A 16,057-nucleotide genomic window follows, 5' to 3' on the forward strand; every position below is an offset into this window, starting at 1 on the left:
GGCATAAAGGACAGCGTGATCAAATAACAGCGCTCAAGTTAATTTCATGAATGTTGTATAGATATTAGCGTTGGAAAGGGTGGGGGAAGGAAACCAGGCAGCCAGGAGACACATACACACATGGAATAGACACTCATAGTTTATTCAAATTCAATGCACACCTGATCTAGCCATAATTCAGCATGACCTGATCACTTCTACTGATAGCCGGAGAGCTTAATGACGACAGGGTAGCGGGTGCGGTGGGTCATGCACTTCTCCCGGTCAATGAACAGCGCGTTGCTTTTGAAGGCTATGTCTTTTTCCAGAGACATCCTCGTGTCCTCCAGGTTCCTGAGAGACTGCTCGGCATCATCCAGCTTCTGCTTAAGGAATTCTACGGATTCCGTCAGCTCTCCCACTTCACTGACCAGCCTACGGAGACGCAACAGAAACCATACCGAGGATTACACAGGAACATGGCCTGACCTAGCAGAAGATCTTTGGAAGATGTTTGTATGCGGAGAAAAAAGGTTATGTGACCAAGCTGAAGCTAACTGACATTCTCCTAGTACCATTTATAAACTGCAAGCAGTGTCTGGCTGATGCAGAGCTGGAATACATGGAATGGCATCACCAGACTGTCCTGACATTAAATAGAACCCGTGTACCCTTCCATTAAAATGAAACACCTTATTTTCCTCTAGGGTAATCAATGACCTTTAATCTAATTTGGATTATGTCATTAGTTGTACTTTGGAGTCTGTTATGTTCATTAAAAGTATGTAGAGGTGACATCAGCATATTCTATTGGGGTCCGGTATGATATGCCGGCGGTCAAAATACCGACTCTGGAATCCCGACCCAATGCCGACAAGGGGGTGCGCTCCCTTGCCGGCCCGGTGCCTCACTACACTCGGCACACTATTTTATTCTTACCCATAGAGGTATAAAGTGCCGGCATTGCGGCCGCCAGGATTCCGGCGGCATATTGACTGCATCCCATTCTATTGTACTATGGGATTAACTACTATGTGGATTATTAACTATGTATTGAGTTGACTTCAATCCGTAGTTAATCCCCAAGCCTGAACCCAGTGCTTGGGATAACTGTTTCCACACATGTTGTAGCTTCCATCAGTGCGATGCCCGTCTCAGGTAATCTCTGTTGCCTGTTCTGCACAACCATCCAATCAGGACAGTTGGGGATCACTTAAGGCCCCCATACACTAGCCGATTTTGGTCCGATTTAGGCCAGATCAGTCGGATCTGGGCGAAATCGGACCAAAATCGGCTACTTTTGATGTCCCCTCAGATCCGATGCGCGGTCCCGTGCGCATCGGATCTGAGTCGGGTGGTCGGACCTGCTGCACGTCCGACCACCCGACTTGGGACCTTTAGCTGGCGGTGAGTGCTGACCTGGGGGCGGTGTGGTCAGCAGCAGGGCTCATCAGGGGGACGTCGGAGCGGGGAGCGTGTCCTGACGCTGTAACTAGCCGGCGGCGCCTGTGTGTGATGATCTGGCCGGGCGCTGTGATCATTCACATATATCATTCAGCAGCGCTGCGGGACGGACGGGGCCGGGCAGTGGCGGGTATTATATTTTTAAAACACCTGTCAAATGACTAGCCGTTCTCTGATTGGCTGAGAGCTCTCAGCCAATGACTGACCGTTGGCTGAGAGCTCTCAGCCAATCAGAGAACGGCTAGTCATTTGACAGGTGTTTTAAAAATATAATACCCGCCACTGCCCGGCCCCGTCCGTCCCGCAGCGCTGCTGAATGATATATGTGAATGATCACACGCCCGGCCAGATCCTCACACACAGGCGCCGCCGGCTAGTTACAGCGTCAGGACACGCTCCCCGCTCCGGCGTCCCCCTGATGAGCCCTGCTGCTGACCACACCGCCCCCAGGTCAGCACTCAGTACCCCCGCTGCCCGCCCCACTGCTGCCCCTGATCACCACCGGCCCCCATGCCCCTCACCGCCCGCTGCAGCTCCCCGTACATGTGATAAATCGCAAGCGATTTATCACATGTAAAATTTGGCTCATCAAGTGCCAAATTGTATTTGAGCCTCCCGGGGAGCTGCCGGGCGGCTCACAGGAGTATTGGGTCCGACTTGTCCTAAGGACAAGTCGGCCTAATGTATGGGGGCCTTTACGCATACTCTGTTATGATTCCACAACAACAGCCATAGTCCTAGTGTTCATTCTAGCACCCGCCATCTTTGAAAACCCATGCAGTTCCTGCCTGGGATGTCGCTGTCTGCTGTGGTGCTTCTAGCACAGTGTGGCATGCATATCAGTGTTGATATACAGACCACACTGTGCTAGAAGCACTACAGCAGACAGCGACACCCCAGGCAGGGAAGAGGAACTGCATGGGTTTTCAAAGATGGTGGGTGCTAGAATGAACACTGTCCAATTCAGATGGAGCTGGAACGTTGATGAGTTACCGGAACTGCGGCGGGTCCCTGCAGAGTTCTACGTTCGGTCTGTAGGAGCGCTCGTAGAGCCGGCTCTCTGCCACCTTCATAGGGGCCTCCTTATCTTTAATAGCCTGCTTAAGGGCGGCTATATTCTTCTCCTGCCCGCCGATCTCACTCAGGATCTGTGTAGGGAGAAATGATACATATATTTATACCAGTTATCTATATAGCGCACACATATTCCGCAGCGCATCACATGAGGGTACATGGGAGTCCTATTGAATATGGGATGTTGCCCATAGCAACCAATCAGCTTCTACTTCTTGTTTATTTAGCACCTTCTAGAAGATAACAGATAGAATCTGATTGGTTTTTATGGGCAGCTCCCATCTTAGTAAATTTACCTCAGAGAGTCCCAGGCAAACCAGGATGGGGTTGTCTCCTTATATACGAGTCTTAGAAGACACTGGGATAACATAACAGGACTTGGCCCATGTCCTAGGTCAGTGATGGCTAACCTTGACACTCCAGCTGTTGTTGAACTACACATCCCAGCATGCACTGCATCAGTTTTAGCATGGCCAGATAGGAAAACTGTAGCAAGGCATGCTGGGATATGTAGTTCCCACCAGCCAATCAGCTTCCAACTGTCATTTTTAAAACTCAGCCTGGAACTTATTGGCCAGTGATAAAGTACCAGCCACTTTATCACAGCACCAGGCTTAATAAATCTGCCCCTCAGTTCTACCCGTTACTGTACTAAGCAGATGACAGCAGGGTTGGCCATCAGTGAGTTACCCACCGATGGCGCCATAGCTGGTTCCCTTTTTGATGGCAAAAGTATTCATCATTGGTCATAGACCATCGCTGATTTTGAATCATCGATTGGCGATGTTAATCCCCACATGACAGCGGCCTAATACAGGAATGGTCGGATACGCTTAGGGTCTGACGTACGTTTCTCAGGTGGCTTTCCATCTTCCTCTTGGCATCTTCCACTTCCTCGCAGCGCTGGGCAAAGGCGCTGTTCACATTGGCGCACTGAGACTGCAGGTCCTCTGCCGTGTCCTGCAGAATGCTGTCAATCAGAGAACGGAGGTTGATGGAGGCCATTCTCTCCCGCTCGGCCTTGTATATGATGTCGTGGCTGTACTGGGCCCACGTCTCCGGCGTGGAAGTGCTGGGGAAAGAAACGGACAACTGTTTTGTTCTCTTATACCACGCGCATTGTCGACCTTCCAACCCTGTCAATCTCAGCCATGTGGACTTATTTCATGAGTTGACCTTCTGTGGGCGTATTCGCAGCTGTGTGATCAGACCTGAACCGCACTGATGGGCATTATGGCAATAAGGCTGTGTGAATGGGTAATCCTGTGTTAGTGATATTGATGTAGTCCTCTGCTGCCATCTACTGGCCCATGTGATGAATGATCACAGCGTACTGTAGGCAGAACTGGAAGTGTAGACGACTGTGATTACATACAGAGGGAGGATTCATGCTAAGGTCCAGGCAACGGCAAACACACACTCAATGCTGGTCACAGACCCTCTTATAATCAACCATCGGAGTAACCCCTATCCCCGTGCAGAATGGCCGCAGGATCGGAGACGCTGGCTCCATTTTTGCTGCTAATGCCAGTTACCTCCCCCAAACGCTCCCTAAATGCCAATCCAGTTCCCAAAAATCCTCATGGCACCAGATTTAGGCCCACAGGGGAGATATTTAGTGTACTGATTTATGAAGTCTGATCAAATGTACTCATAGAGAAATAATGACAGCTGCGTATAACTAGCAACTTGTTGCTCAGTGTCCCTTGCAGTGGGCACCACACATAAGTTGGGATGCGATGTTGTCTGTAGGTCTCCTCTGCCACTGCCTTATTGACAGCAGCATTGAGGCCTGCAATCCCAGAAATGGTACGTTTCACCCCATTTCCTGCATTCGCCATGACAAGGCCCCATCCCTACACTTACCCCAGAAGTGACATTTTTCGGCCAGCTCCAGGTCTCTGACTGAGCACATCTAAGCCGGGACAGGCCACAGTGGATCATTATGTGGCTAATGTAACGTAACGTCAGTGTATCTGTAGCCTCAATGCTGGTGCCATATGTACTCCCTGCACTGGGTAACGTGACGTCAGTGTATCTGTAGCCTCGCTGCCGGTGCCATATGTACTTCCTGCACTGGGTAACGCAACGTCAGTGTATCTGTAGCCTCGCTGCCGGTGCCGTATGTACTCCCTGCACTGGGTAACATAACGTCAGTGTATCTGTAGCCTCACTGCCAGTGACGTATGTACTCCCTGCACTGGGTAACGTAACGTCAGTGTATCTGTAGCCTCGCTGCCAGTGACGTATGTACTCCCTGCACTGGGTAACATAACGTCAGTGTATCTGTAGCTTAACTGCCAGTGACGTATGTTCTCCCTGCACTGGGTAACATAACGTCAGTGTATCTGTAGCCTCACTGCCAGTGCCGTATGTGCTCCCTGCACTGGGTAACGTAACGTCAGTGTATCTGTAACCATACTGCCAGTGACGTATGTACTCCCTGCACTGGGTAACGTAACGTCAGTGTATCTGTAGCCTCACTGCCAGTGACATATGTACTCCCTGCACTGGGTGACGTAACGTCAGTGTATCTGTAGCCTCAATGCCGGTGCCATATGTACTCCCTGCACTGGGTAACGTGACGTCAGTGTATCTGTAGCCTCGCTGCCGGTGCCATATGTACTCCCTGCACTGGGTAACGTAACGTCAGTGTATCTGTAGCCTCGCTGCCAGTGCCGTATGTACTCCCTGCACTGGGTAACGTGACGTCAGTGTATCTGTAGCCTCGCTGCCGGTGCCGTATGTACTCCCTGCACTGGGTAACATAACGTCAGTGTATCTGTAGCCTCACTGCCAGTGACGTATGTACTCCCTGCACTGGGTAACGTAACGTCAGTGTATCTGTAGCCTCGCTGCCAGTGACGTATGTACTCCCTGCACTGGGTAACGTAACGTCAGTGTATCTGTAGCCTCTCTGCCAGTGACGTATGTTCTCCCTGCACTGGGTAACGTAACGTCAGTGTATCTGTAGCCTCACTGCCAGTGCCGTATGTACTCCCTGCACTGGGTAACATAACGTCAGTGTATCTGTAGCTTAACTGCCAGTGACGTATGTTCTCCCTGCACTGGGTAACATAACGTCAGTGTATCTGTAGCCTCACTGCCAGTGCCGTATGTGCTCCCTGCACTGGGTAACGTAACGTCAGTGTATCTGTAGCCATACTGCCAGTGACGTATGTACTCCCTGCACTGGGTAACGTAACGTCAGTGTATCTGTAGCCTCACTGCCAGTGACATATGTACTCCCTGCACTGGGTGATGTAACGTCAGTGTATCTGTAGCCTCAATGCTGGTGCCATATGTACTCCCTGCACTGGGTAACGTGACGTCAGTGTATCTGTAGCCTCGCTGCCGGTGCCATATGTACTCCCTGCACTGGGTAACGTAACGTCAGTGTATCTGTAGCCTCGCTGCCAGTGCCGTATGTACTCCCTGAACTGGGTAACGTGACGTCAGTGTATCTGTAGCCTCGGTGCCGTATGTACTCCCTGCACTGGGTAACATAACGTCAGTGTATCTGTAGCATCGCTGCCAGTGACGTATGTACTCCCTGCACTGGGTAACGTAACATCAGTGTATCTGTAGCCTCGCTGCCAGTGACGTATGTACTCCCTGCACTGGGTAACGTAACGTCAGTGTATCTGTAGCCTCTCTGCCAGTGACGTATGTACTCCCTGCACTGGGTAACGTAACGTCAGTGTATCTGTAGCCTCACTGCCAGTGCCGTATGTACTCCCTGCACTGGGTAACATAACGTCAGTGTATCTGTAGCTTAACTGCCAGTGACGTATGTTCTCCCTGCACTGGGTAACATAACGTCAGTGTATCTGTAGCCTCACTGCCAGTGCCGTATGTGCTCCCTGCACTGGGTAACGTAACGTCAGTGTATCTGTAGCCATACTGCCAGTGACGTATGTACTCCCTGCACTGGGTAACGTAACGTCAGTGTATCTGTAGCCTCACTGCCAGTGACATATGTACTCCCTGCACTGGGTAACGTAACGTCAGTGTATCTGTAGCCATACTGCCAGTGACGTATGTACTCCCTGCACTGGGTAACGTGACGTCAGTGTATCTGTAGCCATACTGCCGGTGACGTATGTCATCCCTGCACTGGGTGTCCTTACTTGTCTTCCATTTTAGAGGAGTTGGGATGAAACTGTATCTCAGTGCTCTGATTATTGAATCGGCCGCACTTGGTGTCAATGGCGTAAGCATCCACTTTATCCGACCAGTCCATCTCCAGCTTCTCCTTAGCATCTCTGTTCATCCTAAAGGACCAAAATCACAGCAGTAAAACTGGGAAGAAAGTCAGGATTGAGTCAGCCCGCACCAATAAAAAGTGCTGGAACCTGTGACAACCAATCAAGAAAATGGCAGTTTTTGATTGGCTGCTATGCATGTTTAGATGGTAATCACACACATTACAGTCCCAGGCAATTCCCTGGTAATGACTGGGCAGGATGGGACACAGCAATGCAGCACTAGACTATATAGCCGTGTAGGATGATATTTCCCAATTCGGGGTAATTCAGACCTGCTCGCTAGGCTGCGTATATATTCCCTGCCTAATGAGCACGTAAAAGCCTGTATTATGTATGGGGGAAAGTAAATTGGGTTCAGTATGATGCCGACCATCATTAACCAACAGTCAAAATGCTGACGCATTCCAAATGTCGACGTGCATTATGCCGACATGGTCAAAATGTCCACATTTAAATGGTCGATGTGTCAAAAAGTCAATGTGAGTGTTTCTCATTTTTTGGGGTGACTGTGCCAACATGGACCCCATATACAGATGGAGCGCCCCTTGTCCTTACCCGGCGCCCGCCAGAATGTCCCCTCTGGCGAGCACCAGCGGACAGGGACTCCATTAAATTGGGACGCACGCGTGTCCCAGTTTCTTGGCGGCCGGGTAGCGGGTCCCTGCCTGTCTCCGCTTTGGGGAGATGGGCAGGGTTTGGGGGGGTCGGGGCGGCCATGGGGATGCGGCGGACGGTGGTGGGGAGCTCCATTGCCATAAATGCTTGTGTCAACCTTCCCACCCTGTCGTCGACCTTGAGTGGTCGACCTCTCTGCCAACTGGGATGGTAAAGTCTGATGAACAAGTAGGTTTCAAAACAAGAATCATGAAATACGTGTGTCGACACTTTTGACCATTTAAATGTAGGCATTTTGATTGTGTCGACAGAATGTATCTTTGACATTTTGAACGTGTCGGCATTCTGACTGTGGGGGCCAATAGACGGCAGCAGTAACACCCCATAGTCATAGCTGCAAGAACCCCTAAGACATAACAGCAGCATAGTCTCCCAGGTGTACCTTACAGACAGTTGTCACTGCCCGCAGCTATTGCCCTTGGGTGATGCCCGGTATAAGAGGGGTCACAGCACAAGACTGCATTACTCTTAACCACTAAATTCATATAAAGACCCTGGTTCAACTTTCTTCTGAAGAAAGCTAAGTTGGAGAGTTACTAAGCCAGATGCCCTATCCCCATTATACCTTATCTGCTGGACGGTTTGCTCCAAGGTCCTTTTCAGCAGTTCTTGGACATTTCGGATGAGTTCTACCTCCTGGGTAAGGGAAGGAGACAATGTATCACCATAATCCACAAAGCGTGCGTATGTCGGAATTAGTCAGTCATGTGATGGCTGGTACAGAACTTTATACAACCCAGATTTCCTGATCCAGGGGACCACCAAGGAATTTGGGCAAGGACAGCGAATTGCTGCAGGCACTAGAATGACTTCTGTCCACATGCATCGTCCTCTGCTGGTGACTCTCAGTAAATCCTTGTAGGACTCAGGTACTGGTAGTAGAGAATACACATACAGCTTGCCTGACCCCTGTGATCTGGGTCTTATTATCTCAGCTGCTAATGTGAGCGGTTGAATGTTTTATTAGTAATCTTTAGTTAAACGCAAAAAGGACAATGCAACAAAAAAACTTTAAAATCCCTTTTAAAGATGATTAAAGGAAGAATTCCAAGGTCAAATTGCATGTGTAATTTATTACACAGACATCACGTGTATCATGTGTATTGTGCTGAGCCAGAAAAAAAGAAACATCTCAGCGAATAGCTGAACAGGAGAAATGCAGTACTGCAGGCAGCAATCTCAGTACCAATTACTGCAAAATGTCCTATATATTGTTACTAAGAGCAACCGCAGCGCTGTAGAAACATAGGTTTAGGCACCAGCGGGTGGGTAAGGCTGTGGGGAGAGAGGGATAGGCACTAAGAAGGGGGTGGGGTTAGGCTACAGGGAGGAGGGTTAGGGTTCCGCCGCGGGGGGTTGGCGACACATACATGCAGCCATGTAGTATGGATGACACACATGTACACATACACGCAGCCCGGTTGTATGGATGACACATACATGTAAACACACAGTCCTGTAGTACGGATGACACATGTACACATAGCCATGTAGTATAGATGACACATGTACACAGACAAGCAGCCATGTAGTATAGATGACACATGTAGTGTGTACACAGACGTACATGTAGTACGGATGACACACATGTACACAGACACACATGTAGTACAGATGACACAAGCATGTACACAGACAAGGATAGTATGGATGACATGTACACAGACACACATGTAGTACATATGACATACATGTACAGACACGGATAGTATGGATGACAGATACATGTACACAGACACACATGTAGTACAGATGACACATACAAGTACACAGAGACGGATAGTATGGATGACAGATACATTTACAGACACAGATAGTATGGATGACACATGTACACAGACACGCATGTAGTACGTATGACACACACACATGTACACAGACATACATGTAGTACGGATGACACATACATGTAAACACACAGTCCTGTAGTACGGATGACACATGTACACATAGCCATGTAGTATAGATGACACATGTACACAGACAAGCAGCCATGTAGTATAGATTACACATGTACACAGACAAGCAGCCATGTAGTATAGATGACACATGTAGTGTGTACACAGACGTACATGTAGTACGGATGACACACATGTACACAGACACACATGTAGTACAGATGACACAAGCATGTACACAGACAAGGATAGTATGGATGACATGTACACAGACACACATGTAGTACATATGACATACATGTACAGACACGGATAGTATGGATGACAGATACATGTACACAGACACACATGTAGTACAGATGACACATACAAGTACACAGAGACGGATAGTATGGATGACAGATACATTTACAGACACAGATAGTATGGATGACACATGTACACAGACACGCATGTAGTACGTATGACACACACACATGTACACAGACATACATGTAGTACGGATGACACATACATGTAAACACACAGTCCTGTAGTACGGATGACACATGTACACATAGCCATGTAGTATAGATGACACATGTACACAGACAAGCAGCCATGTAGTATAGATTACACATGTACACAGACAAGCAGCCATGTAGTATAGATGACACATGTAGTGTGTACACAGACACACATGTAGTACGGATGACACATACATGTACACAGACGTACATGTAGTACGGATGACACACATGTACACAGACACACATGTAGTACAGATGACACAAGCATGTACACATACACACATGTAGTAAGGATGACACATACATGTACACAGACATGGATAGTATGGATGACATGTACACAGACACGCATGTAGTACATATGACACACACATGTACACAGACATACATGTAGTACGAATGACACATACATGTACAGTCACACATGTGTAGTACGGATGACACATACATGTACACAGTCACACATGTGTACTACGGATGACACATACATGTACACGGATAGTAGTAGTACCTTGAGCAGCTCCTCCTCGGGCCCGTCCCGCACCAGCTCCCCGGCCGCCCTCCGCTCCCGGCACTGCAGGTTATCGCTGGCGATGCTGAGCGGGATCTCGGTGGCGTCCAGGCTCCGCTCCAGGCGCCGCTTCTCCCCCAGCAGCAGCTCCGTCTCGGCCGCCAGGTCCCCGATCTCCCGGGCCAGCTCGGACTGCCAGTAGTGGGTGTCCAGCAGCCTCTGGCCCAGCTGCTTGGTGGCGTCCGCCTGGCTGCGCCGGGCCCGGGCCTCGCACTCCGCCGCCAGCTGCTTGCTCTCCCCCCGCAGCGCCTCCGAGCTGCCCCGGTCCGTGGCCGCCTGGTACCAGGACGATTCCGCGCCCTGCCGCCATTCCTCCAGCAGGTACTTGGCGGTACGGAAGCCCGCGGTGGCCAGGCCGGACGAGGTGCTCTGCCCGGTGTTGTGGGCTGGCTGCACGGTGCGGGGCGGGAGGCATTCCGCGGGGACGCTCTGCGGGATCAGCGGGCGGGAGACCAGCACCTGAGCGGACATGGCGGCGGCCTGTGAGCTGCGTTACTACGGCAACCGCATACACTAGCGGCGGCCGCCGCGTCCCGTTGCTAAGGGATCGTTTCCTGGCAACGACTTGTGTCAACCAGGGAGCCAATCACAGAGCGCAACGGGAAACGTCATGAATAAGTAAGACAGCAAATAGGCTGTTCATGCACATTTAATAATTTGCTCATGAATAAGTAATGAAGGGTCTGCTCATAAATGTGTAATAAAGGGAGTAAGCATCTCCTGAATATGTAATTAAAGGAGTGGGAGGCTCATGAATCTGCTAATATCTTCTGGTTATGGGATCTGGCGATTGGTCGACAGTTATTAGGCCGACACTCAATAGGTCAGCCATTATTGGTTGACATGGCATAAGTCAACATGAAAAATGTTGACATGGTTTAGGTTAAAAGCAAAAGGTCACCATTGTAATGGTCAACACATAAAAAAGGTCAACACAAGCTTTTTTATGGTTCTAAAAAGCACGTCGTCCTTTTTCATGTGTCGACCATTTCCACGTCAGCCTTTTGATTGTGCCGACCTTTTGTCAATATCTACCTAAAGAATGTCAACCTTTTTCACGCGTCGATCTATGTCACGTCGACCAATAGTGGTTGACCTATTGCCTGCCAAACTACTTACTGTCGACCTAATAATCCTCACCCGTTTATCGTGATGTAGGCGAAACACCGGCATGACATCACTCGAGTGTGTACCCAGCTTTAAGCACCACCAATAGGGTTAATATTAGGTGGGAGCTGGGGATAGGGGTTAGACTACTCACCAGACCATTTGTTAATGGTGCAGCATGTCGACAGATCATCCGTGTAGGCATGATAAAGGTTGACATGGCCACTGTGAGCATGCTGCATTCAGCATTCTGCGGTGGGCAGAATGAGTGGCCTGGACCCTTCCCTGTCTCTCAGAGAGGCCAGGCCCAGGACAGCTGGACCCATAGCACCCCTCTGATGGCAGCCCTGATCTTTACTGTAGGAAATACGGCAACTTTAATTCACGTAGTTCCCATTCTCACTGTCTTAGGGCCTGATTTAGAGTCAGATGTGAGTTTGCAAAATGACAATTGCTGGTACTAGGCTGCGGGGGGGGGGGATGTCAACACAGGGCAAGGCCACAGGAACCCTCCTCCGTTGTGTGCGCAGATGGCTCAGACACACCTGCATTGTCCAGACTGCGCCCACACATCCCCAAGTCACCGCCTCCCAGTTGATCCATCACCTCCACCACCCCCCCCCCCCCATTGCACCTTGGACTGTGCTCACAATGCCACTGCAGTTCAAGAACCCCACATACGCACTGATGTGTGCACAGATCTGCAATGCTTGTTGATTGAGCCCCAATAAATGTACGGGTTGGGGATCCCCATAATCCTGTGTAGCAGTCCGCCTCACAGTGACTGTGGACCCTGACTCAGGAGGAAATGATTGGGAATCTCTCACAGCTTAGCTGGGCTCCACAATGTGTCTGGAAGTTGCTGGGTAATTGTAGGACATGGTCAGTGGTCGTGTGCAGTACTTTCCCGTCCTAAGTAACTTGCACAGAAGGGCTTCTCAGGGGGGAATTCACTAAGATGGGAGTTCTATTTCACCTGGGATGTTGCTATAGGCAAGCAGGGCCGCCAATAGGGGGGTGCTGTGGGTACAGCTGTCCTGGGCCCCAGCCTCTGGAAGGACCCGGGCAGCTCATTTTGCCCACCACAACCCCCCGACTGCCTCCGCTGCGCTCAGTGTGCTGAACAAAGTAGGTCCCGGAGTGCAGGTTTATTTAACCCGTCTTTTGAGCCAATCAGAGCTCGCGTACCGGCAGCCAATCAGAGCAGCTGCCGGCATGCGAGCTCTGATTGGCTCACCAGCCGGTGCTGCATTTTAATTGGCCGCCAGCATCCTGGGTTGAAGAAGCCTGCGCTCCGGGACCTCCGGGCTGCAACTCAGCAGAAGAGGAGATGGAGGAGCAGGAGCCGGGTTACGAGTAAGACAGGTGAGGAGAGGGGGGCCCGGGGCCCAGACTGGAAATGAGTCCCGGGCCCCAAAATTACTGATGGCAGCCCTGTGGGCAACCAATCAGAATCAACTTCTTATTTAGCACCTTCTAGCAGATAATATATATAGTATCTGATTGGTTACCCATAGCAACATCCCAGATAGGGCTCCCATCATAGTAAATTTCCCCTTCATAGTGACTGCAGGAGGTGTATGGTTAGAAACATCAAAAAAGGGGGAAAGGGAATATGGGAAGTACTTCTGCACAAGTTTTATTTTCTTATTATTTTCGCTGATGTCCCCAGTTTATAGTTACCGTGTTCAATTACTGTTAGTAGGGTGTTAGTGGGGGTGCTGCCAAAGACAATAATTGTATTCGGAAGAGCAAGAAAAGAAAAGTCGTACGGTGCAGTACCCAGACATAACCAGAGTGACATGGTCAAAACTCTCTTGCGATACTGATTGCAATATTGATTGATGCAATCTACCTTTATTACTCCAATCCCCAATGGCAGTCAAACATTAGCGGAATTATAACCGCACAATAGGATAGCAAATAGCCATTTCTGTAGGTAGGGGATATCTGCATTAAAATAACGGGCTAATCCCCAGAGCCGCCAAGTAGAGGAGTCTGGTAAAACGCACCATCGGACAATACACACGGTACAATCGCTGGGAGGACACGAATCACAAAGGCATCAACACGACTGACCAAAGCGATATTACCTAAGGGGACACAATTTCACATTGCAATAGGAAACCAACAGGATAGTGGAAAACCTATGATACGATTCACACCAAAAGTGACACACACACACAGCGCGTGCATCATTTTAAATAATTGTTCAATGTTTGTGTAAGTCATGTATGTAGCATATACTGTATTTCACTATAACGGCTCTTTTTTACTCACACCATTAAAAGTTATATTTTAATAAATTATTTTCTTCAGTGCGCCAGCAACAAAGACAATCCTTTTCTTTTCTTGCTCTTCTGGTTAGAAACATCCCAATGTGCCATCAGATGCTCTGTCTGCCTGAAATTCCCATTCATTCCTTTCGTTTGGGGGCAGCCATTTTCCAAAAGTCACTTTTCTTATAAGAAAAGTGACTTTTGGAAAATGGCTGCCCCCATACGAAAGACAGTTTTTTTAAACAGGTTTTCCTATGGGGCAGCCATTTTCTGAAAGACACTTTTTTTCATAAGTGCTTCCGACCATACTGAACTGCAGTGCCGGGATCCACAACCGGCTGCACGGGGGGTAGGTCGACACAGGGGGGGGGGGGGCGGGGTGTCGACATGCGCGGGGTCAACACGCGCGCGGGGGGGAGGGGGGAGCTGCACGGAGGGGAGGGCTGAAGGCTGCACTGGCTTTGACCCTGTATTTGGAAAGTTTACAAAAACGGGTCTGCCAGTGTAAAAAAATCGGCACTTAAACGGTAATATACCGTTTAAGAGCTGCGGTGTGAAAGGGGTTTTATCTGGCAGACCGTTTTTGGAAACGTTTTCAAATACAGGGTCAAAGCCAGTTATGCGGTCTGAAAGCAGCATTAGAGTTTTTCTGAGGATATATTCCAAAAGCTGGGACTCTCCCCCTTTGAGGGACACTAGTAGCTTGACCCGCTTAAATATTTACTGCATGGAGCGGTAATTGATGTGTAAATTAATTGTAATTATCAGACTCATTCACCACCACCTGCATCCATTGTGAAGTTGCGGCTAGCTGCTGCAGACCCTCTTTGCTGGTGTCTGCGGTTGGGTTAGGCACTAGAGGGAAGGTTAGGGTTAGATTGAGGCCAAAATAAAAATAAAAATGGGCTTTGACGGTTCCATATCAACATTTTCAAGGTCAATCTGTTCATCCACATCTGCAACACTCAAGACAGAAATGGTACATGCCTGAAAACCGCCGGAATATCCTCCACGCTACTGTATATGTACACTCACATGGGCACGCTGTGTAACAGAACGTGAACTACACTCATCTCTGAGATTTCTGTGGTTTAAATGAACATACACAAAACAGGGAGTACCAATAGCTTCTGATATTTAATAATAAATATAACAGGTCAGTAAATAGTATCTTACTCACACAGGGCCATAAAGCTTCAAAATGGAGAGTGATAAACAACCAACCAATCAGCTCCTACCTGACGTTTTTCAAAGACAGTATGTGACATGGCAGGCAGGAGCTGATTGGCTGGCTGTTTACCACTCTCCATTTTATCACTTTTGAAGCTTAGTGTATCTGGCTCACAATGCAGTGAGGGAGGGAGGGAGTAGAGAACACAGTGAGGGCGGGTGGTAGGGGATATGGTCATTAGGTCTACAGTAACAAGGTCGACAAGCATTGGGTCGACACCACTACATGCAACAAGGTCCACATGGGTTAAGGTCGACACTAGCATTAGGTAAACACTAGCGTTAGGTCGACAGTCAAAAGGTTTTTGAGCCGACGTGCCGACAGGAGGTATTTCATGCCCTACCATCCACTAGGGCGTGGCGGGAGAATAAAGTAGTGTGCCGAGCGCAGCGTAGGGGATGCGGTGCACTTCAAACGGTGTCCATGTCGACATTCGGGTAAAAAAACTGTAGAAGACCCCATGTCGACCTTTTGACTGTCGACCTAGTGGTGTTGACCCAATGCTTGTCGACTGAATTATCCCAACGCGGTGGGAGTAGGGAGCAGTGAGTCACCAGCCAATCAAAGCTGGCCAATCAGCAACCAATCAGGAGATGCTGCTGCACCTGCTTCCCCGACTGGCTGCTGGTCTGCCACTTACAATTTGCTGCCAGCAGGTGCTACATTTGCCCCTGGCCCTGGCTGTGTGCCTATGGCTGACCACCTAAGTGGCATATACACCACTGCCAGCCAAGTACTGCTAGGGCTGCCGAACACAACTGTGCATGTGAAACCTAATCCCTTAAACCCAGGATTGGAGGCTCCAAACCTCAGATTCAAATGATCATTTCTGGGATGAGATCCCGCTGGTCACGATCCCGGAATTTGCCTCCCCAGTGACAGGTAATAACCATTTAAGGAAGGGTGACTAGAAAAACACAGGAGATTTCTGGGAATGTTCCAGTCAGCCACTGTGAAATCATTCGCATCCGGACTGGCTCCGGCGTCTAAACCGACACAGAT

The 16,057-nt window shown here is 49.3% G+C and overlaps 2 protein-coding genes across 2 annotated transcripts in view; one reads left to right on the forward strand and one right to left on the reverse strand.

The window, feature by feature from the left end:
• LOC146010154 (uncharacterized) overlaps window positions 1-16,057 on the forward strand; it is a 62,545-nt gene that overhangs the window by 12,104 nt on the left and 34,384 nt on the right. The gene's annotated exons all lie outside the window — the stretch shown is intronic.
• On the reverse strand, window positions 124-10,987 carry TEKT4 (tektin 4). Its single transcript, XM_083151202.1, has 6 exons — window positions 10,379-10,987; window positions 8,026-8,096; window positions 6,648-6,791; window positions 3,367-3,589; window positions 2,437-2,591; window positions 124-414 (listed from the first exon to the last, which is right to left on the reverse strand). The coding sequence occupies exons 1-6, from the start codon at window positions 10,907-10,909 to the stop codon at window positions 198-200; spliced, it is 1,341 nt and encodes a 446-aa protein (XP_083007328.1). The 5' UTR covers window positions 10,910-10,987; the 3' UTR covers window positions 124-197.

Source organism: Crinia signifera, chromosome 6, assembly GCF_055691185.1.
Source record: "Crinia signifera chromosome 6, ASM5569118v1, whole genome shotgun sequence".
Classification (NCBI taxonomy): Eukaryota; Metazoa; Chordata; class Amphibia; order Anura; family Myobatrachidae; genus Crinia; species Crinia signifera.